The sequence below is a fragment of the Neovison vison genome, chromosome 7, assembly GCF_020171115.1.
Source record: "Neovison vison isolate M4711 chromosome 7, ASM_NN_V1, whole genome shotgun sequence".
Classification (NCBI taxonomy): Eukaryota; Metazoa; Chordata; class Mammalia; order Carnivora; family Mustelidae; genus Neogale; species Neogale vison.
Genome location: NC_058097.1, coordinates 35,124,397 through 35,148,862, shown reverse-complemented (window position 1 = coordinate 35,148,862; position 24,466 = coordinate 35,124,397). Strand labels below are relative to the sequence as shown.

The 24,466-nt window shown below is 35.0% G+C and overlaps 1 protein-coding gene across 1 annotated transcript in view; it reads right to left on the bottom strand.

Moving 5' to 3' along the window:
- ITFG1 (integrin alpha FG-GAP repeat containing 1) overlaps positions 1-24,466 on the bottom strand; it is a 297,293-nt gene that overhangs the window by 171,314 nt on the left and 101,513 nt on the right. Inside the window, exon 8 of the mRNA XM_044256211.1 lies at positions 20,270-20,351. Within this exon, the coding sequence (XP_044112146.1) occupies positions 20,270-20,351 (82 nt within the window). The remainder of the gene's footprint in view (positions 1-20,269; positions 20,352-24,466) is intronic.

The window sequence follows — 24,466 nt, the reverse complement described above, 5'->3', positions numbered from 1 at the left end:
ATTCCTCAACAAAATACCAATAAACAAAATCCAAAAGTGTATTAAGATGATTACATACCATGAGTAAGTGGGATTTATGCTAGGAATGAAAAGGTGACACAACATAAGAAAATCAGTTAAGGCAACACATCATAGTGATAAAACAAAGAATGAAGACCCACACGATCAGCTCATGTGACACAGAAAAGTCGTCTTACAAAATCCAACACTCTTGATAAACTTTCTCAAAAATCTGAATATAAGGGAACTTTCTTAACTTGATAAAGGGCATTTAAGAAAACCCAGAGCTAACAACATACTCAATGGTAAAAACTTTTCCCCAAAATTCAGGAATAAGACAAGGATGCCTACTTTCACCACTGGTATTCAACATTGTACTGGAACTTCTAGCCAGAGCAATTAGATAAGAAAAGAAATTAATGGTATTCAAATTCAAAAGGAGGAAATACAACTATCTCTATTTCCAGATATGAAACTATATGGAGAAAACCCAAAAGGATCCACAAGAAAACTACCGTATATAACAATGAATGAATTTAAGGAAGCTGCAGGGCACAAGATCAACTCAGAAAAACTGGCTGTTTTTCTATACACCAACAATAAATAATAATAACAACAACAACAACAACAATAGGCAGCAAAAGCAGAAATAAGCAAGTGGGACTACATCAAATTAAGAAGCTTCTGTATAGCAAAGGAAACCATCACCAAAATGAAAATGCAGCAGACAGAATAAAAAAAAATTTGTAAGTCATATATTTTTTTAAAGATTTTATTTATTTATTGGACAGACAGAGATCACAAGTAGGCAGAGAGGCAGGTAGAGAGAGAGGAGGAAGCAGGCTCCCCATTGAGCAGAGAGCACAACGTGGGGCTCAATCTCAGCACCCCGGGATCATGACCTGAGCAGAAGGCAGAGGCTTAACCCACTGAGCACCCAGGCACCCTGTAAGTCATATTTAACCACCAATTAAAACAAAAGTAGATTAGCGGTTGTCTGGGGCAGGGGGTATCAGTGCAGACTACCTGTGGGCATGAGGAAACCTTGTGGGTCAATGTAAGTTCCAAAACTGGGATTGTGGTCATGCTTGCACAACTGTATCACGCTTTACTAAAACTCCCTGAACTCTACACTTATAATTAAAATGGAAGACTTTCATGGCATGCAGGTTAAACCACAAATTGTTAAAAATTTAAAATAATTTAAGCAGACTCCTCTCAAAGGAAATATTCATTAAACATTTACTAAGTGCTTACTGTGTGGTAACCACTATTTAGACACTGAAATATAAATATGAAAGTTATTCTCTGTCTCCAAAAATATTCCTGGGGAAGTCACTCTAACTTGAAACTCCATCTGATATCATCACCTTATCAATCCAACAAACACTTTTATAGAGTCTATTATGTGTCAGGTATGGTGACTGGTTTGTTGAGAATAATTATTAGGACCTGAAAAGGGAGTAGGGATTAGGAAGGTAAAAGAGGAGGAAGGGGATTCCAGGCAAAGGAAAGCCCACATACAAAGGCTTGGAAATGAAATAGGAAAAGGAGTATGATATAGGTGGGGAACTGTAAATAGATCAGTGTGTCAGTAAAGTCTTCCTGGAGTTAAGTAAAGACAAATTAGACCTAAAAGAGCCTGGTGTGCTACAGTGAACACTGGACCTTACTCTAAGGGCACATGGAGCTGTTTAAGGACTTCACTTTTATTTATTCTATTTTATAAAATTTATTCATTTTGGAACACCTGGGAGGATCAACCAGTTAAACATCTGACTCTTGATTTTAGCTCAAGTCATGGTCTCAGGGTTGTGATATCAAGCTCTATGTCAGGCTCCAGGCCCAGTGTGGAACTTGTTTGAGATTCTCTTTCTCCCTCTTCCTCTAACCCCTCACTCCCTGTTTGTGCATTTTCTCTCTTTCTCTCAAAAACAAACAAATAAATAAAAATTATTTTATTTATATAAGGATTTCAGATTTATTTTTTGTAGAAGTAGCACTACGGATGGAGAATGGTTCGGAGAGCAACAAGAAAAGAGTTGGAAGATCAGTAATCTTTCAGTAAGCTAGGAGAGAGATGAGTTAAAAAAAATGTATCTGCTTAAAAGGATAGTTTAAAGAAATATGAAGGAAGTAAGATCTATGTCCTTTTGGTGGTTTGAGAAATATGGGGCAGTGAATAGTAAGTAAAACCTTAGGTAGATATTCTAGGAGCAGCAGGGGAGAAAAGAGAAAGGCTTTAAAGAATGATTTTGTACTATGAATTCCTCTCTTGAATCTTCTGGAGAACATATTGAATAAAAAGGATATTAAACTGTAAGTAAATAGTCTAAAATATCATTATTATTGCAGCTCACATTTAGATAGTATGAATCATGTGCAAGGCATTAAAGCAACTAAAATATCATTTTATTTTATGATTCTTACAAATTTAGTTTTAATTCCATATTATAATGAGTAAATAGTTGGTTATAAAGAGTTTGAATAACTTACCAAGAACTGAAATTTGAATCTAGATCAATGTAAATCTAAAGCCCAAGACAAATCTTTAATTGCAAAATAATACTGCTATAAGTGATCTGTAATAGATTTAAGATAAAATACAAATTATATTTTATGTCTTTGATCACTTTTAATAGGTTTGTGCTTAATTTCAAAGTGTCTTACTTACAATGTACTACATTCCTGTCCTCCGCTGCTGCCATTTATCATAATATATACCATTGTTTTAAACTTGCAGCTTGTATTGCCTACAGTAGACCCACTTCAATCCTAAAGACACATAGAAACTGAGAAAAGGGACAGAAAAAGATATTCCACACAAATGAAATTAAGAAAAAAATAAATAAAAGAGACAGGGCAACAATATTATATCAGACAAAACAGACTTTAAAACAAAGACAGTAGCAAGAGACAAAGGGTATTACATAATGATAAAGGGAACAATCCAACAAGAGGACAGAACATTATAAGGCTTATGTACCCAAAACTGGAGCACCTAAAGACATAAAGCAAAAACTAATTGAGCTAAAGGGAGAAAATGACAGCAATGTAATAATAATAGGGAATTCTAACACTCCATATACATCAAAGGACAGATCATCCAGACAGACAGAAAATCAACAAGGAAACAGTGGCTTTGAATGACACATTAGGCTAGATGGATCTAACAGGTATATAAATAGAACACTCCATCCAAAACCATCACAATACTCATTTTTTAAAGTGCACATGGAACTTTCTCCAGGATAGATCACATTAGACCACAAAATAAGTTTCAATAAATTTAAGAATGAAATAACATGATGCATCTTTTCTGACCACGACAGTATTAAACTAGAAATCAATCATAAGAAAAAATGTAGAAAAAACACAAACACATGGAGGTTAAATAACATTAAACAGTGAATGGGTCAAAGATAAAATCAAAGAGGAAATAAAAAAGTACCTGGAGACAAATGAAAATAAAAATACAATGGTCCAAAGTCTTTTGGACTCAGAAAAAGTTGTTGTAAGAGGGATGTTTATAGCCAATATAGGCCAATATAGGGTTACCTCAAGAGACAAGAAAAATCTCAAATAAACTATCTAACCTTATATCTAAGGAGCTAGAAAAAGAACAAATGAAGACAAAGCTAGTAGAAGGAAAGAAATAATAAAGAATAGAGCAGAAATAAATGAAATAGAGATTAAGAAAGCAATAGAAAAGATCAATGAAACCAAGAGATGGCTCTTTGAAGAGAAAAAATTGATAAACCTTTAATTAGTCTCATCAAGAAAAAAAAGAGAGGACTCAAAGAAATAAAACAAGAAATGAAGGAGAAGGAAAAAAAAAACCCAACACTATAGAAATACAAATAATTATAAAAGAATATTATGAAAAATTATATGCCAATAATTTGGACAACTAAGAAGAAATAGAAAATGTAACAGACGAATTACTAGTAATGAAATTGAATCACTAACACAAAATTACCAACAAACAAAAGTCCAGATGAGTTATACCATACATTTAAAGAAAATTATACCTCTTTTTCTCAAACTACTCCAAAAAATAGTAAAGGAAAGAAAATTATGAATCCAACATACCCTATTACCAAAACCAGACAAAGACACTAGAAAGGAAGAAAAGTATAGGCCAGTATCTCTGATGAACATAGATACAAAAATCCTCATGAAAATATTAGCAACTGAATTCAGCAATACATTAAAAGAAAATCATTCACCATAATCAAGTGGGATTTATTCCAGGGATGCAAGAGTAGTTCAATATTTGCAAATCATTCAATGTGATATATTACATTAACAAGAGCAAAAATAAAAACCATATGATTAACTCAATAGATGCATAAAATGCATGTGACAAAACATAAAATTCATTCACGGTAAACACTCTCAACAAGGTAAAGGCCATACATGAAAACCCCACAGGTAACATCATTACTCAATGGTAAAAAATGGAAAGCTTTTTCTCTAAGATTAGGAAGATAGGGATGTGCACTCTCAGCACTGTAAGTCAACACAGTACTGGAAGTCCTAGCTAAAACAATCAGACAAGTTATAAAAGACATCCAAATTGGTAAGGAAGAAGAAAAATGTCACTATTTGCAAATGCCATTATACTACATATGAAAAACCCTAAAGATTCCACCAAAAAACTATCAGAACTGATAAATCAAGTCAGCAAAGTTGTGGAACAAGAACTAAAATACAGAACTATGTTACATTTTATACACTAGTAACGAAGTGGCAAAAATAATTATTAAGAAATCAATCCCATTTACAAATGCACCAAAAGAATAAAATACCTAGTAACAAAGTTAACCAAGGAAGGGAACGACCTATACTGTGAAAAGTGTAAGACACTGATGAAAGAAACTGAAGATGACAGAAACAAATGGAAAGATATTCCATACTCATGGATTGGAAAAATTAGTATCATTAAAATGACAACACTATCTAAAGCAACTTAAAATTCAATGCTATCCCTATCAAAATACAAACAACATTTTTCACAGAATGAGAACAAACAATCCTAAAATATGTATGGAACCACAAAAGACCCCCAAATAGCCAAAGCAATCTTGAGAAAGAATACAAAGCTGAAAGAACAACAAAATTGGAAATCTCAGATTTCAGGACATACTAGAAAGCTATAGAAATCAAAATAGTATGGTACTGGTACAAAAACAGAGAGAAATCAATGGAACAGGATAGAGAATCCAGAAATGAACCCATAGCTACAATTAATCTATGACAAAGGAGGCAAGAGTATATAATGGAAAAAAGACAGTCCTTTCAATAAATGGTATTGGAAATATCTGATAGCTACATACAACTAAGTGAAACTGGACCACTTTCTTGCAACATATACATACAAAAAGAATAAACTCAAAATGGATTAAAGACCTAAATGTGAAACTTGAAACTATAAATCTCCTAAAAGAAAACACAAGCAGTAATCCCTTGGACATTGGCCTTAGCAATATATTTATGGATATGTCTCCACAGGTAGGTAAACAAAGGCAAACATAAACTATTGGTACTATACCAAAAATAAAAAGCTTTGCACAACAACAGAAACCATCAATAAAACAAAGGGTAACCAACTGAATGGGAGAAGATATTTGCAAATGATAAATCCAGTAGGAGATTAATATCCAAAATATAGAAGTAACTTACACAACTCAACACCAAATAAATAAATCATCTAATTAAAAATGGGCGAGGATCTGAATGGACATTTTCCCAAAGAAGATACCCAGATGGCCAATAGATACATGAAAAGATACTCAACATCACTATCAGGTAAATCAAAACAACAAAGAGGTATCACCTTACACCAGTCAGAAAGGCTAGTATTAAAAAAACAAGAAATAGCAAGTATTGTCAAGGATGTGGAGAAAAAGGAACCTCTGTACTACTGGTGGTAATATAAATTGGTGTAACCATGTGGAAAACAGTATGAGGGTTCCTCAAAAAATTAAAAATAAAAATACTATATGATCCATTAATTCCACTACTGGTTATCTCCCCAAAGAAAACAAAAATACTAATTCAAAAAGATAAATACACCCTTGTGTTTATTACAGTATTATTACAATAGCAGATATGAAAGCAACTCAGATGTACACGATAGATGCACAGATGAAGAGATCTGGTATACCTACACACACAAAGCAATGTTATTTATCTATAAAAAAGAATGAGATCTTGCCATTTGTGTATAGATGGACCTAGAAGGTATTATGCTAAGTGAAGTATGTCAGACAGAGAAAGACAAATACTGTAGGACTTCACTTATATGTGGAATCTAAATGAACAAACCAAAAGAAAAACCCGGACTTTTTAATATAGAGAAGAGGGGCACCTGGGTGATCTGTAGACTCTTAAAAAAACCCCAAATATGTGTGTGTGTGTGTGTGTGTGTGTGTACAGAGTATGGTGGGGGGGATTAAATTGGTTGCCAGAGGGGAGGTGAGTGGGAGGACAGTGAAAAGGATAAAGGGGATTAAGAGGTACAAATTCCCAGTTCTAATGTAAATAAATCAGAGATGAAAAGTACAGCACAGGGAATATATTCAATAATATTATAATAATGTACAATGATAGATGGTGACTACACTTATGGTGAGCTTTCAATAATGTATACAATTTTTGAATCTATGTTGTATACCTGAACCTAATATAACACTGTATGTTAATTATACTTCAATATAAACAAAAGCAGCATACTCTCTCTAATGGGGATCTGCAACTATGAAAATAATTAATTAAAATAAATAAATAAATAAATGAATGAATAATCAATTAAATTTTTAAAATGGCAGCTTATTTTGAAAAGATTTTATGAGATGTAAACTTAATGGACATTCTTAATACACGACAGGTATAAGCAAACGTTTCAAATAAAGACTACTAAATTAAAGGAGAGGAGAAAAGAAATCATTTGTATAACATGAAGTAAAAAATTCTTGACTTAAAAAATATGAACTAGGAGGGGCGCCTGGGTGGCTCAGTGGGTTAAAGCCGCTGCCTTCAGCTCAGGTCATGATCTCAGGGTCCTGGGATCGAGCCGCACATCGGGCTCTCTGCTCAGCAGGGAGCTTGCTTCCTCCTCTCTCTCTGCCTGCCTCTCTTCCTACTTGTAATTTCTGTCTGTCAAATAAATAAATCTTTAAAAAAAATATGAACTAGGAGAGAACATAAAGAATTTATATAAGAATGCGTTTGCATAAGTTTAGAGAAATCTTGTTCTCAAAGGATGAGTCACAACTTAGAAGTGAGTCACAGTTTCAAACACTGACTAAATAATATGGATATGTGGCTGAAAACCAAAAACAACTGTAGTAAGGGGAACAATCAAAATCAAAGGGAGAGCAAGGAGCTTATTTCTAGGAAGTGAAGGGGCGGGGGGTGGGAGGTCGGGGTACCAGGTGGTGGGTATTATAGAGGGCACGGATTGCATGGAGCACTGGGTGTGGTGCAAAAATAATGAATACTGTTAGGCTGAAAATAAAAAATAAATTAAAAAAATACAACTATAAAAAAAATGACCTCCCACTAGTACTCAGAAAATTAATGGTGAAATGGCTTTACACTAATAATAAGTAGAAATTTATCATACTTGATAGAGATATCTGAAAAGCTGTGTTGAGATATTAACATATTGAGTTTTTTTTTTTTTTAAAAGATTTTATTTATTTATTTGACAGAGAGAAATCACAAGTAGGCAGAGAGGCAGGCAGAGAGAGAGAGAGGGAAGCAGGCTCCCTGCTGAGCAGAGAGCCCGATGCGGGAATCGATCCCAGGACTCCGAGATCATGACCTGAGCCGAAGGCAGCGGCTTAACCCACTGAGCCACCCAGGCGCCCCAACATATTGAGTTTTAAAATCAAAATCACTAATCCTTGTGTTGATTTTTTCTGAAATCCATAAGCATTATATGTTATATAATTACTGATATACATAATTGTATTTTTGAGATGGATAATTACTTGGGAAAGTGGTCAGATAAAGAAAAATTCACCATTAACATACTGCACAATTTTATAAAACTGAAACAGTGCATACATACTAGGAGGTCATAGTTGATGGCCGTCAACAAGTATGGTCACATATTTTAATAAGTAATTCAGGAGAAGTGGCACATAGTGTTTAAGAACACAGCTTGTGAGGGGTGCCCCGGTGGGTCAATTGGTTAAGTGTTGGCTTAACCTGATTTTGGCTCAGGTCATGATCTCAGGGTCATGAGATGGAATCCTAGGTCGAGTCCTGTGTTGGGCTCTGTGCTGGGCATGAAGTCTACTTAAGATTTTCTCTGCCTCCATCAGAAAGGACGAATATCCAACTTTTGTAGCAACATGGACGGGACTGGAAGAGATGATGCTGAGTGAAATAAGTCAAGCAGAGAGAGTCAATTATCATATGGTTTCACTCATTTGTGGAGCATAACCAATAGCATGGAGGACAAGGGGCGTTAGAGAGGAGTAGGGAATTTGGGTAAATTGGAAGGGGAGGTGAACCATGAGAGACTATGGACTCTGAAAAACAGTCTGAGGGGTTTGAAGTGGCGGGGGGTGGTGGGAGGTTGGGGTACCAGGTGGTGGGTATTATAGAGGGCACAGCTTGCATGGAGCACTGGGTGTGGTGAAAAAATAATGAATACTGTTTTTCTGAAAATAAATAAATTGGGGAAAAAAAAAAAAAGATTTTCTCTGTCTCCTTCTCCCTTTGCCCTTTCCACACCCCTCACTCCTGCTCTCTCTCAAAAAAAGAACACGACTTATGAGACAGAGCCAAGGATCATGTCCCAGCTCTGCCACTTACTATCTCTGTGCCTTTGGATAAGTTTCTTAACTTCTCTGAACCCCTGTTACTACATCTGTCTCATGAGGATAAATAATACTGCTCACCTCAGGGAGATTTGGGAGGACTGAGATAAATGTAAAAGAGTTCCTGCTAAATAATAAGTACATTTGGAAAATACGAAATTCTTACATCCTTAACTGTTGCTGAGTAAAGAAACATGAAACTTTCTTATGAGTAAATTAAGAATACATTATTTTTGTGAGGTAATATGATGACAGGTACGGAAAGGTTAAGTACAGATAATGTCCATTTATCTCTGTGTGTAATAGGGAATGAAAAGAACTGACTTACTATTGTGGAACAGAATAGGAAAATGGTACTGTCTTGTGAGCTGCTATGGAATGGATTGCTCTGGACAAAGGATAAGTAGCAAACGGCACTTTCATCCACCCATCCACTACCCATCCACCATCTACCTAACTACCAATCCACCTGTCCAATCCGTAAGTCAACTCTTTATTCCGTGAGGGTTAATTAAGCACAGAAGAGCTGTCTGTGTACCTACCTACATCTAAGTAGTACATCTTTGCTTTTGATATTAATGGATGGGGCATTTACACAGAATGAAAAGGCAGTATTGCAGATGGAAGAAAATGGGGTTGAAATGAAAGTCCAAGTTGTTTAAAAATGGAATAGGACATTTAAAAAAGGGGTGGCACTGGGACCTTCAAAATGTATTTGAATGCTTCTTTATTGCTGTGACTGATAGCAGGGAATTCTCCTCTAGTGTAATACACCGAAGAGGAATGAATTTCACTGTCTTTCCTCTTCCTAGGCTGATCTATCTAGAAGGCCTAGGAACAGGCAAGATCCTTCAACAATCACTTTCCTGGTACTGTGGCAATCAAGTAAGGAAGAGAGAAATGCCTGGTGAACATCATAGTGTAGTTATGTGGGTTGCTCCATTATCACAGATTCATTCTACTAACTGGGCAGGCTTAGAAAGACAAGTGCCCCAATTAAGTTGTGCGTTATATTAATGTAGTAAAAATACCACACATTATATTACAAAGTAGCAATGTAATAATGTAAAAATAATTATTTTAAAGAATTCTTAAGTACTTTAAATTCAGTATCCAAAGGGTCAATTATACATTCTAATACCTTGCATCATTAAAAAAAAATAAAAGAACAGTGTAGTTTTGAGAATACAGAATGTCATCAGAGGTACAGCTTTACTAAAAAAAACCTCTACCTAGAAAGGCAAGAATTTAATATATGTACAAACCTATACATAAAGGCTTTAGGGATTTCAGGTCCTAGTTTTTTCTCATGCTGTGTATCTTAAATGAATACAGCTTTAATGCTGCTTTAAATGCTGAGTATGTATAAAATCAGGACTCTGAAGCAGCAATTTTATAATTTGTATATAAATTACCATTTCCAATCAAAAAGCATTCAAAATATTTTATCTGAATCACATCTGGCATCCGTGACTCACCAAGATAGATGCCTCAGTCTTTGCTAGAAAGTAGAAACTCAGAGAGTAATCACTTTTGCTATGGCAACCACTGCAGTGCAATTGCCACAGTGACATGGAATGGAACAAGCTGGACTTAGAATATTCTAGGAACCTCTAATCACCTTATGTTCCACATGGCAATGTGTAAATATACAAATGATTTTGGTTTTACCAAAAATTTATAATAGTATTGTCTTTGGTGGGATAGGGGCAGGTCAAGAGGAGGGAAACAAAGGTTCAGCAGGTTAGAGAGAAAACTGTTTAAATTGGTTGCTTTTGCTTTGATCATGTCAGAATAAAATGGCATTAGAAGGACCCAAAATATATTGAGAAGCTATGCAAATACTTCAGTTTGTTTCAATGTTAAATAATATATACTATAGATAATACACATTGTCAGAATTCAGGAATTAGAAAAACATAAATATGAGGACTAAGAACAAAAATTTATAAGGACCCAGGAGGTCTCCTGAAATCAGTATCCATCTATTTTAGAGATTCAGAACACTTTTTAGTTGAAGGACTTAACTTTAATCAAAATGAGCAAAAGTAATGTTAGATAAAAATGACACCCAGACATTCTGGTTTAGTAGGATTATGGTTAAAGATACTTAAGACATATCCTAAATTAGGGCTCAATTCTTACAAACCAATTAGTAAATAAACTAGAATGTATTTTCACTTAATTGAATTATTCATTCAAAATTGTTCATTGAGTATTTACAATGTGACTGGCACTGCTCCAGGTGTGAAATGAGCAGTAAATAAAACATACCATATATGGAGTATATTCTAGTGACAGATAGTGATAAATGCCATGAAGAAAAATAAAGAAGGAAAGGAGATAGGTGTGCTGGGGGGAGGGGCAGAATTTACATACAGTGATCAGGGAAGGTCTCCTGAATAGGGCGATATTTCAGCAAGACTAGAAGGTTATCAGGAAGTGGCCCATGAGAAATATCAGGAGAAAGAGCATTCTACAGAGAATGAGCAAATGTAGAAGCTCTTAGAGAAAACTGCCTGGCCTGTTTGAAGAATACAAAGAGGCCAGTGTGGCTGGAATATGGTTATATTTACACTGTTAGGAAGAAAGGTGGGGTACTTCGTAGTTACTCCTTCATTTATCCATCATCCATCTTCTAAAAGGCATTTAAACAAAGATACACTGATACGCAACTCTGTGTCTCTAGTCTAGAGTTTATACCTCCCATTTGCATCTTGTTTCAGTGTCTGACAGATATCTCGAACTTAACATGCCTGAAACAGAACTATTAATTAACAGAAATCCAAATTTACTCTTCCTACTCCTTTTCTGCCTTAGTGAATGTGCCTAGGTGTCACCATCCAGACAGTTATTTAAGCCCAACACCTAGAAGTCATCCTTTCTTCTCTTCCCTCCAACATCCAATCAGCAAGTTCTTCAACTTTGTCTCCAGCATCTAAATATGACCGCTTCTCTTATCTCTTAATGGATGCCCTGGTCCAAGTCATCATATCCTTTTGCTAAGTCTCCTTGAAGCTTTCAATTACATCTACATTAACCTAAACTCTTTACCTAGGTCCACAAGGCACCAAAGACCTGGCCAAGTGCCAGCCTTCTTTCTGTTCCTTCAGCATTGACTTAGGTGTTATCTCTACATGGAATACTCTCCCAAGACTTCCTGTGACTTCATTGAATTCTTGGGTCAAATACGACCTCCAATCAGCTATGGAAAACAGCCCTTCTTACTTCCTAATATAGAACTTTATTTTCACTTTCTAAAAATACCTTACTAATTTAATTCTTCTTGTCTTTCCCTTCTCAGTTGAATTTTAATTTATAAGAGCAGGGTTCTTATATGCTTCACTTGTGGTATATGCCAAGCAGGTAGAATACAGCAGTCCAAATAGTAGGCACTCAGAAAATATTTTTGAATAGATTAACATCTTGTACATCTTTCAGTATAAAACAGGAAGAAAACTGGATGGAAAAACAACTGATCACTATACAATTTTAAAAATACACTATTTGATTGAACTGATATGTCTGTATCACAAAATTCAAAGGAGAATACAAGTATTATATTTCAAATTCCTTGAATCCAGGAATTATATCTAATTTGTCCGTATTTCATATATTAAAGTATTCTGTATTTGTATCTACTTAATACATTTTGACTGGTGACGAAGGTGCTATGGTAGTACCTTTAAGAGAGAGTATCTGAAACCACAAACATTTCTCTGAATTCAGGTATAATTCAGTGTTAAAAAGTGTTACTTTTTGATGAAAAAACAAATAAAGCTACTTAACAAAAGAGCAGCCAATTTCCAAGTATAAGAAACAAACAAACAAACAAACTCCACTATTAAGTCTCTGGAAAAAAAAGGCAGTCTTAAATGATTTATAATGAGACCAAGCCCAGAAAACATAACACCTACAACTTTCCCCTATATAATCTCTTTTATAATATAATTGTCATCTATTTGAAAGCATTTGACTTTTAAAATTCTTTTGTAAAAGAGAATATAAACATTCAATTCTCTATTCACATTCAGACTAAATATGAAATTTAAAATTTTATACATGGCTCATATGACTTACTTTTATTAACAGATCAAGTACTAACAAAAACCAAATTTCATTTGACAGCTTGTTATTGAATATACCTAATTCTAAAACAAGAGAAAGTATTAGTGCCATGTTATTTTGAACTAAGCATTTCAGCTCTATCATGGTTAATCTGGAATTAAAATTTGAATTTTTACCAAGCAGCACATAGACTTCATGAAATAATTTGATTTTGGGGTTTCCCTCTTTTTCTCCTTCACTTTAATAGCCATCATTGATTATTTATTGGGCTAGGCAATGGGGATACTCGGTAAGATTGGGTCTCAATCATCAGTGATACCATCTATGTTAATAATGTCCAAGGGTGACCAGGTTTTATATTTTCATCAGCCCCTTTATTTCTTATAAAATTATTTAGATGACCCGACTGACAATTCCCAGGCTTCACCAACATTCTAGGTATTCTCCCTTCACTTGAAGAATAAAGTGTGATCTTCTTTTTTTTTTTTTTAAGATTTTATTTATTTGACAGACAGAGATCACAAATAGGCAGAGAAGCAGATAGAGAGAGAGGGAAGCAGGCTCCCCGCTGAGCAGAGAGCCCGATGTGGGGCTTGATCCCAGGACCCTGGGACCATGACCTGAGCTGAAAGCAGAGGCTTTAACCCACTGAGCCACCCAGGCGCCCCCTAAAGTGTGATCTTCTTATGACGATCTGATATACATGAGTTAGCCTCAGATTTAGATACACAAATTTATGTATTATGAGATTTAAAATGATTCAATTTATAGAAAATGCTAACATTCTATTAAGCTTTCAATTCTCCCTTTAGTTTTGTTGCTACTTTTATAGATTTTATTGATTTCTACTATATCTGGCATTCAAAACTAATGTTTTCTCTAAGTCTGGTTATAATTCTATTTGATAGAAAAAAAATATACCTTATTTTTCTTTACCTTTTGGTCCTATGTAATTTAATAAAGAGATACCACCGTATTTGTAGAATTTCTAGAATATGATATTCTGACACAACTCTAACATATAGTTTAAAAGGCTTAACAGTACGAGAAAACACAAAATAAGCTTTCTAGAAGTTGACTGCTTAATTATTAGAGGCATCTATGGGTTGCAGATCTCCCAAGTACCTTACTTGACACTAACCAGTAGCAGCACTATTTATGAGCTCATTCTAAGGCTCAGAGACTGCCAAAGAGTTTTATAAACAATACCTTTTGGGTCACTAGAACCCTTGTAACCTGTAAATGCAAAGGCCTTTTCTTGTCATAATAACGTCAGTGGTTTTGGACCACGTTTTAGTTCTTCCTTTTCTCTTATTTCTCTGTCAAGCTACTTATATTCTCTTTTTTGGAGGGCTCATTTGGGTCTTGACTTCTTAACTCTTGGAGGATTATTAAACTTAACTTTGCTTTATTCCTGAACCTAGGTTTCCAAATGTTCCAGCTTTGTTCTTTTATTAGTGTAATTAACATGTTGACTTTAAGGTATCTCTAAAGTATTCAAACCAGCTTTCTCTTCTAATTACCTCTGTCTATGAAGGAAAATAATTCCTTTAGTCATTCCTTTAATAATTAAAATAAATTAGACAAAATAATTCCTTTAGTCATTCAGAGGCTTTTGTTTTTGTTTTTAACTCTCCAGCGTCAAACCAATCACTAAATTTACTGATTGTTTCTTTGCAATGTTTCTCACACTTGTCCTTCCAACTTATTGACGAAATTAGTGCATACTTTTACCACTTCAGACCTGGTCTGTCTCCTGACCAGTTTCTATCCCCAGAAAATGCACTATTTTAAGATTTTAAATTTGCCTCTCTTTGGATACAAAAATCCCAGGCATATCAGAGATTTTCATAAATTTCCCCTGAATTCCTATTCTATGTCTAAGAAGCAATACCTTCTGCATATTCCATCAGACCAGAAGGTTTTTATTTCCTGAAGTTAATATAAAAAGGTAATAATAAGGGGCACCTGGGTGGCTCAGTGGGTTAAGCCTCTACCTTTGGCTCAGGTCATGATCCCAGGGTCCTGGGATCAAGCCTTGCACTGGGATCTCTGCTCAGCCGGGAGCCTGCTTTCCCCCTCTCTCTGCCTACCTCTCTGCCTACTTGTGATGTCTCTCTTTCTGTCAAATAAAGAAATAGAAAATCTTTTAAAAAAGGTAATAATAAAAAGATGCTCAAAATTATTCTACCACTTCCCATTGCTTTCACAGAATAAAATTAACATTTGTTCATCTGCTATATGATAATTCAATGTGTTCTCAGTCCATTTTTAAAGTTTTTATATTTTTACAGAAAATCTCTTCAAGCCTAAGTGGTTTATTTACCAGTCACTAACCATACCCTGTTTTTATACCTCTATATATTTTTAGCCAAACCTCAGAGTTGTTTCAAAGTCCAGACCAAAATCTCACCTTTTTTGTGAGTCTTCCTACCCTTTCTCAGCCTAAAGTGGTTTGATTTGCCGTAACACTTTGCATCTTGTCTGTGGCATTAATTCTGTATTTAACAGGGAAATATAGTCTGGTTTCACTTATGTTGTGGCAGTTGTTACTCTAGTCTTGTGCTTTTTTTTTTTTTTTTAAACATATAATGTATTATTTGCCCCAGGGGTACAGGTCTGTGAATTATCAGGCTTACACATTTCACAGCACTCACCATAGCACATACCCTCCCCAATGTCCGTAACCCAGCCACCCTATCCCTCCCTTCCCCCACCCCAGCAACCCTCAGTTTGTTACTGAGATTAAGAGTCTCTTATGGTTTGTCTCCTTTCCTGGTCTCATCTTATTTCATTTTTTCCCCTCTCTACCCGCCCTGGCCCCTTGCCCCCTACCCTATCTCTCAAATTCCTCATATCAGAGAGATCATATGATACTTGTCCTTCTCTGATTGACTTATTTTGCTTAGCATGATACCCTCTAAGTTCCATCCATGTCATTGCAAATGGCAAGACTTCGTTTCTTTTGATGGCTGCATAGTATCCCATTGTGTGTGTATCACATCTTCTTTATTCCTGTGCTTTTTACAAATTTGTCTTTTGTTTTCCCAACTAGACTATACATTTCTTAAAGGCAAGGACCTTACATTAAAATCTATACTTTCTTACGTGGCATTCAGTACAATATGTGAAACATAAGAAAGGTCTAACTTTTGCATTTTGTTTGTAGGTGTTAAAGATCTTGTTAAAACTAAAGATCTATTAAAATACATGATGCTCTCTAAAGAAGTTCATCCAACTCAAAGGATAGGATCAATTGCGAATGAACTTAGAAGTACTACACCAAAAAAATAAGATACTTTAGGTACATACTTTGGCTTCTTTCTTGCCATTGCTGACTATTACTCTCCCATAATTTACTTTTTCATTATTAAATTAATATATTAATCTAACCACACAACAGAAAATCTGAAAAACGGAATAAGATAACCTATTAAACTGCTTTCACACAACCATTACTACCAGTTTGATATATTTTTTCTAACTTTTTAAAGATGATTGCATTGGGGACGCCTGGGTGGCTTGGTGGGTTGGGGCCTCTGCCTTTGGCTCAGGTCATGGTCCCGGGGTCCTGGATCGAGTCCTGCATTGGGCTCTCTACTCAGTGGGGAGCCTGCTTCCTCCTCTCTCTCTCTGCCTGCCTCTCTGCCTACTTGTGATCTCTGTCAAATAAATAAATAAAATCTTTAAAAAAAAAGATGATTGTGTAACATATTGTTCTAATTTCTTTTTTTAGTAGTTAATATGACTGAACACTTAAATGTGTTTTTTCTTCTAACAGAATCTTCATAACCATCATTTTTATCGGCTGTATAATATTCTATGCAGTTTTATTTAGCTGATTTCTGGAATAGTAGGTCTTTGTCTTTTTTTTTTTTTTTTTTAAAAGATTTTATTTATTTATTTGACAGAGAAAGACACAGTGAGAGAAGGAACACAAGAAGGGGGAGTGGGAGAAGGAGAAGCAGACTTCCTGCCAAGCCGGGAACCTGATGCGGGGCTTGATCCCAGGACTCTGGGATCATGACCTGAGCCGAAGGCAGACACTTAACAAATGAGCCACCCAGGCGCCCCCGTCTCCCTGTCTCTGTCTTATTAAGGAAATAAATACCATTATATTTTGCTTGAATAATTATCCTGGTGTTTTTTGGCAAAAGCTCCTGCTTTGTGTGATTTCAAATCACTCTACCTACCTCCCTTTGGCTATACCAGAATAGCCTGAATTTAAAGTACATTATTTTTAAATCTTTAACAAAACATTTTATGTTAAAAACTAAAAATTTTCATCATAACTGTAAGACAACTTCTGTTTCTAGACAACTTAAGTGAGCTGGAAGCCATTAAATCCTCCTTTCTTGTACAGGATTCTTCCCGTGAGCCTATTATTCAAGCACGTGCTTTTTTAATTAAAAAAAATTTTTTTTAAATGCATTGTTACCCATTTGGTAAATAGTGAATTTCTGAAATCATGCTGATTTCCTGGCCGTCAACCTCATCTCTTGGCTTGGTTCTGAGAGACATAGATAGAGAGAGAGAGTGAGAGAGTATGCACATACACATGCATGTGCCTTGCACAGGGGAGTTAAGGATGGAGAGCAGGATGCAATTCACAGATGTATTCAAATGTATAGAAAATGTATATTTTGTATATATTAATATTTATAACCTTATTCAATGTCATCTGCTTTTTTGGACTCATTAGCAGTCTTGTTTTTTAATAATACCAACTAAAAATACAAGGATTTTTAAAAAGACATTGTGGGATATTCACTTAAAGCTTACCAATATATTTGAAGTGTTTACTGACATTAGGGAGATTCAAATGGTTCTAACCACATTGAGATACCACCTTACACCAGTTAGAATGGCCAAAATTAGCAAGACAGGAAACAATGTGTGTTGGAGAGGATGTGGAGAAAGGGGAACCCTCTTCCACTGTTGATGGGAATGCAAGTTGATGCAGCCACTTTGGAGAACAGTGTGGAGATTCCTCAAGAAATTAAAAATAGAGCTTCCCTATGACCCTGCCATTGCACTACTGGGTATTTACCCCAAAGATACAGATGTCGTGAAAAGAAGGGCCATCTGTACCCCAATGTTTATAGCAGCAATGGCCACGGTCGCCAAACTGTGGAAAGAACTAAGATGCCCTTCAACGGACGAATGGATAAGGAAGATGTGGTCCATATACACTATGAAGCATTATGTCTCCATCAGAAAGGATGAATACCCAACTTTTGTAGCAACATGGACAGGACTGGAAGAGATTATGCTGAGTGAAATAAGTCAAGCAGAGAGAGTCAATTATCACAGGGTTTCACTTATTTGTGGAGCATAACAAATAACATGGAGGACATGGGGAGATGGAGAGGAGAAGGGAGTTGAGGGAAATTGGAAGGGGAGGTGAACCATGAGAGACTATGGACTCTGAAAAACAACCTGAAGGTTTTGAAGGGGCGGGGGGTGGGAGGTTGGCGGAGCCAGGTGGTGGGTATTAAGGAGGGCAGGTACTGCATGGAGCACTGGGTGTGGTACAAAAACAATGAATACAGTTACGTTGAAAAGAAATAATTAAAAAAAAAAGAATATGCATATAAAGATCCCCCATGCCTTAACATGAATTGATAAGCTAACATCTTGTTAGCTTCCAAGTTTTTGCAATTATAAATAAAACTGTTATAAACAACAACAACAAAAAAGTGTTTACTGATATGTTACTTAAATTCATTAAAAATAGTGGCGATATATAGCTATGTTTCTTAATGGACTGCATCCTATATTCTGCACATTTAAAAAATACTAATATGTAAATGTCTATGTTTATGGTTAGAAAAATTAAAAAAAATTAAGCAAAGCTACTAACAATTTTGTTAAAACAAGGCTCTGAAAAACAATCTGAGGGTTTTGAAGGGGCAGGGGGTGGGAGGTTGGGGGAACCAGGTGGTGGGTATTAGAGAGGGCACAGATTGCATGGAGCACTGGGTGTGGTACAAAAACAATGAATACTGTTACGCTGAAAAGAAATTAAAAAAAAAAAACCCAAAAAACAAGGCACTTTATCATACAAAACACACAATTACAAAACAAGTAACTTCAATTCGGACTTTATTTCCTCCCAATTTGGGGATTCTTAGGCAGAGGTTAAAGGGAGGTATATGTGCCCTCTGATAATCACATAACGCGTATATACTTTTTTTTCTACAGAGAGACTTGTAAAAGTATTTGTCATTAATCCAGCTAATCAAGTCAGTCAGCAAATATAAAAAAATTATTTCATGTATTCTATAACTTGACTATTAGCTTATTAAATACTATAAATCAAATACCAGAAATCTGCTCAAAATCAAAGAAATATTCAACATAATGAAACAAAAATACAGCACAACATAGAGATGTATGTTCATGTTTCCATCAAATAACACTATTAAACTTGCTTTAGGTGCCTTAGGATTTATCTCAAGGACACTGAATGATGAGTTGATTTAGTCAACTGGGCATAAAGCAGTAACAATAAACAATAAATAATAAAACCAGGTAAGCCTGATGAAAAGACTCCTACAGTAATTTCTTGTGATCTTACTGTGTGCTGGACACTATGCTTTACTCACATTGTGTTATTCACTGTAGTCTTGTGAACTGGATATGAATGTCACTGTCATTTTATGAATGAAAAAACTGAGGCCTCTGGACATGAAGACATGTCATCTGGATTCTGAGGAACAGGCTGAGGTGTTTATTGGCAGAATGAAGGAAAAGCAGGAGGGGAGTGAGCTTCAAACTCTTAGATGGTGGTCAGCTATACTGCTTTCCCACTGAATACCAAAACTCTTTTTAATAAATGGCAAATGGCTAAAGCCATATGTGTTTTAGATGTTCCTAACTGAAGTAAACTCGATTTACGGGTTTAGAATCTTACGGAAAACAGAGATGCAGTAAATTCCTAATAGATGTTATTCTTCTTTGGAATTAAGATGTAAATAAAAATGGTTTTATGGTGACGTAAATAAAAAGTTTCAAGAGGCCAGGTTAACTCTGTTTGTTTTTTGGTTCCATAGTCTAGATATATATGAAGACATCACAATAATTACTATTTGGTATTCTCAGAAAAGCCTCAATAGACTTCCTTGTTTTGCATGTTACTCCTGCAAAAAGGAGTCTTTGAAGTTCAAATTACACTTTAAATGTAAATGTCATAAATTGCTCCTTGTATTAAGGAATTGACCACCTACCATGCATAATACTAGAAAAGGCATCTTTAAAATCTTTAATACTCCTGAAGACAACAAAATTATATTCAGGTATAGGAAATTAATATGACTAGGTTAGAGAGAGGGGTGGAATTTGGAAGTTGAAAAGAATCTTACCAAAGTCTGCAAATGCGGACTGTCCAACCACCATCATATTTTGAGGTTTTTCAAATATAGTACTGAGAGAGAAATTTCCATCCTGTTAATGGCAGAAAATTTTGGGTTAGACTATCATAATTTATTCATTTGTCAAGTGTGAAAGAAAGCATTTAAACTGAAGCAGGGAAATAAATAATTTAAGGCTTTTGTTGTACTGTCCAAAAATTATTCTACTTTCCTATAATACCTTTATCATTAAAAAAAAAAAAAGAAACTGCTGTGAGTTGATAAAGATTGCCTGGAGTGCTTTTTTGCTGTCCCTTTCAGCTGTATATCCTTTACTAAATCTTCTTTATAATTTCAGATGTAATGACTGTCTTCTACTTTCAAGGACCATGGAAACAGTGGAATATTTGGTATATTCTTTATATTTGGTAAAATAAAGAAGTATGAAAAAAATTCCTACCTCGAGGGAGCTTACAGTCCAGTTGGGAGATAAGATATGTTAGGGAAATAGAACTTCTGAAGGTAATATATATAAATGGTACAAGTAGCAAAGACACTGTGTTTCACAGATTTCAAAAATTTCTATTGGGCATAATTAAGAAAAAAATTTAGATTCAAATGAAATGAGAATTCCACTGATCCTTACAGAGCTAATTACTTAGCAATTCAAATTTATGTATCATTGAGAAAAGGGAGTCAAGGATTAAGACTGGCAGGTACTAGGGGTGGCTAAGCTAAATAAAAAAAGAAAACCCATTCGAGATCATTTGTTTCAGTTACTTTTTCTGAAATGGAGAGTTACACATCTTACTTATAAAAATATGCAATTCTTTAAATTATTCTTTCTTTTCTATAATTTTAGGTGACAATACCAGAAAAATCAGCCAAACACTGAATTTGGGATCTGAAGCACTCTTTTTATCACTGACATATTTATTTACTATTTGACATACTGACTCTGATTACTACATACTTTATACAGATATCTATATGTTGAAAATATTTTAAAAATTACTTTTTTCCCTTTAAGGATACTGCAGATATGCAAGATAATTTCTTTCTTCTCTCTTTTTTTTAAAGGATTCTATTTATTTATTTGACAGACAGAGATCACAAGCAGGCAGAGAGGCAGGCAGAGAGGGAGAGAGGAGGAAGCAGGCTCGCTGCCGAGCAGAGAGCCCAATGCGGGGCTTGATCCCAGGACCCTGAGATCATGACCCGAGCTGAAGGCAGAGGCTTTAACCCACTGAGCCACCCAGTGCCCCGCAAGTTAGTTTCTTAAGAAATCCTTTCTGATATTTACAAAGAAAAGCATTGCTGCATTAAAAACATGAAGACCAAATGCTTGAGGAACATGAGTAAGTGGGTAAGATTTGTCTTGTGACAGACAATTTTCTAAACATTTTAACACTCTATTATCTGCATGCAGAAATATGTTTTTCCTAAAATTACTAATATATCTGATACACTTTTTGAATGATCTTTTTATAGAAATATTATTTACACAGTGTCTTATACCTTATGAATCCCCTCCAGTCTTACCGATACCTGAAATTACATTACAGATATATCAAAGGTGCCCAAGTTCTGATTGAAGTGTCAGGTGTTTTTACATTTTAGAAAGACCATAGCACTGGGTACAGAGTGGACATAATGGTTCTAGAGATTCATTATAGAATGAATGGAAAAATCTCTTTTAAAATACATCAGCTTGGGACGCCTGGGTGGCTCAGTTGGTTGGATGACTGCCTTCGGCTCAGGTCATGATCCCGGAGTCCTGGGATCGGGTCCCGCATCAGGCTCCCAGCTCCATGCTGAGTCTGCTTCTCCCTCTCACTGTCTCTCTCTCAAATAAATAAATAAAATCTTAAAATAAAATAAAATACATCAGCTTCATGTAACATAAAGTAGAATATCACCTCATTATACTGATTCAAGTGAACAAACTATTCCAGTGAAAATATGTTAAACTTAGTAAATATACCTAGAAATATTTCTGGATATAACTTTACAATGTATCTCCATCAAGAAACACTAAGTACTTCCCAGGTGATGGCCTTCCATGTCTAAGATGCCACATGAACCCTGAACCTCAATAGAAGGAAAGTAATACTTCCTTCCAACTGAATATATTCTTGGTATAGTCTACTAGAAAGGTCAATAGCCATGGAGTTAGATAATAGTGGTTCTAATGCTGCTTTCATTGGCAAGTCATATCACTTTGGGACAGCCATTATTGCTCTGGGTCTGTTTCTTAACAGTTTAGTAGGGGATTAATGTACTATCTACTTGAGCATTCTAGAGAGGATCAGTGCAATGACAGATTAGAACAAACAAACAAACAAACAAACAAAAAATGGAAAAACCTAAACCAGTTACATTCAAGGGAAACCACATAAGGCTATCAGCTGATTTTTCAGCAGAAAGTTTATAGGTCAGAAGGGGGTGGAATGATATATTCAAAGTACTGAAAGGAAAAACATGCAAACAAGAATATTCTACCCAACAATGTTATCATTTAGAAGACCAAAGAGATAAAAAGTTTCCTAGACAAACAAAAGTTAAAGGAGTTCATCACCACTAACCCAGCCTTCCAAGAAATGCTAAAAGGGAATTCTATGAGTGGAGAGAAAAGGCCATAATTAGAAGTAAGAAAATTATGAGAACAAAGATTTCACAAGTAAATACAAATATAATAAAAGCACTAGATTAATCACTTAAAACGGCAGTACAAAGGTTAAAGGAAAAAAGCAGCAAAATCTATTATATTTATAAAGACCAGTCAAGGGATTCATAAAATAAAAGGATGTAATATATGATATCATACACAGAAAACATGGGGTGGGTTTCAGAGTAAAAATGTGTTTTTAGAATGGGTTCAAACTTAAATGACCATCAACTTAATACAGGTTATTGTATGCATAAGATGTTATATATGAACCTAATGATAATCATATAACCAAAAATTTGTAATTGAGATACAAAAAATAAAGAGGAAGTAATCTAAGCATATCACTAAAAAACCCATCAAATCACAAAGGATGACAAGAAAAGAAGGAAGAGAGAAGAAAAACAACAACAACCAAAAAACAAGTAACAAAATGGCAGTACGTATGTGCCTATCAATAATTATACTGAATGTAAATGATCTGACTGAATACTTCAAATAAAAGACAAGGGGTGACAGAATGGATAGAAAGGCAAGATGCATCTATATGTTGCCTATAGGATAATCATTTCAGACCTAAAAACACATGCAGACAGAAAGAGAAGGGACAGAAAAACATTTACCATGTAAATGCAAGTGAAAAGAAAGCTGGGGTTGCAATCAATACATATATCTAATAAAAGAGACATTAAAGGCAAAGACCATTTAAGAAACAAAGAAGGACACTACATAATGACAAAGGAAACAATCCAACAAGAGGATCTAACAATCGTAAATATTTATGCACCCAACATGGTAGAAGCTAAATATATAAAGCAACTGTTGACAGACATAAAGGAAAAATCAACAGGAATATAATAATAGGGAACTTTAATATCCCACTTACATCAATGGATAGATCAGCCAGACAGAAAATCAACAAAGAAACAATAGCTTTGAATGATATATTGGACCAAATGGACTTAACAGATATATATTCAGAACATTTCACCCAAAAGGACGAGGAATACTCATTCTTTTCAAGGGCACATGGAACACTCTCCAGATTGGATCACACACTGGGTCATTAAACAAGTCTCAATAAATTCAAATAGACTGAAATCATATCATGTATATTTTCTGACCTCAACAATATTAAACTAGAAATAAGTCACAAGAAAGAATTTGGAAAGAACACAAATACATGGAAACTACATAACATGATACTAAACAATGAAATGAACACAAAAACACAATGATCCAAAGTCTTTGGGATACTGCAAAAGTGGTCCTAAGAGGGACGTTTATAACAACAGAAGCCTCAAGAAACAAGAAAAATCTCAAATAAACAACCTAACCTTACACCTCAGGAGCTGGTAAAAATAACAACTAACGTCCAAAACCAATAGAAGTAAAGAAATAACAAAGATTAGAACAGAAATAAGTGAAATACAGAAAAAACAAAAACAAAAACAGAAAGATCAATGACTCAAAAGCTGGTTTATTGAAAAGATCAACAAAAATTGATAAACCTTTAGCCAGACTCACCCAAAAAGCAACCC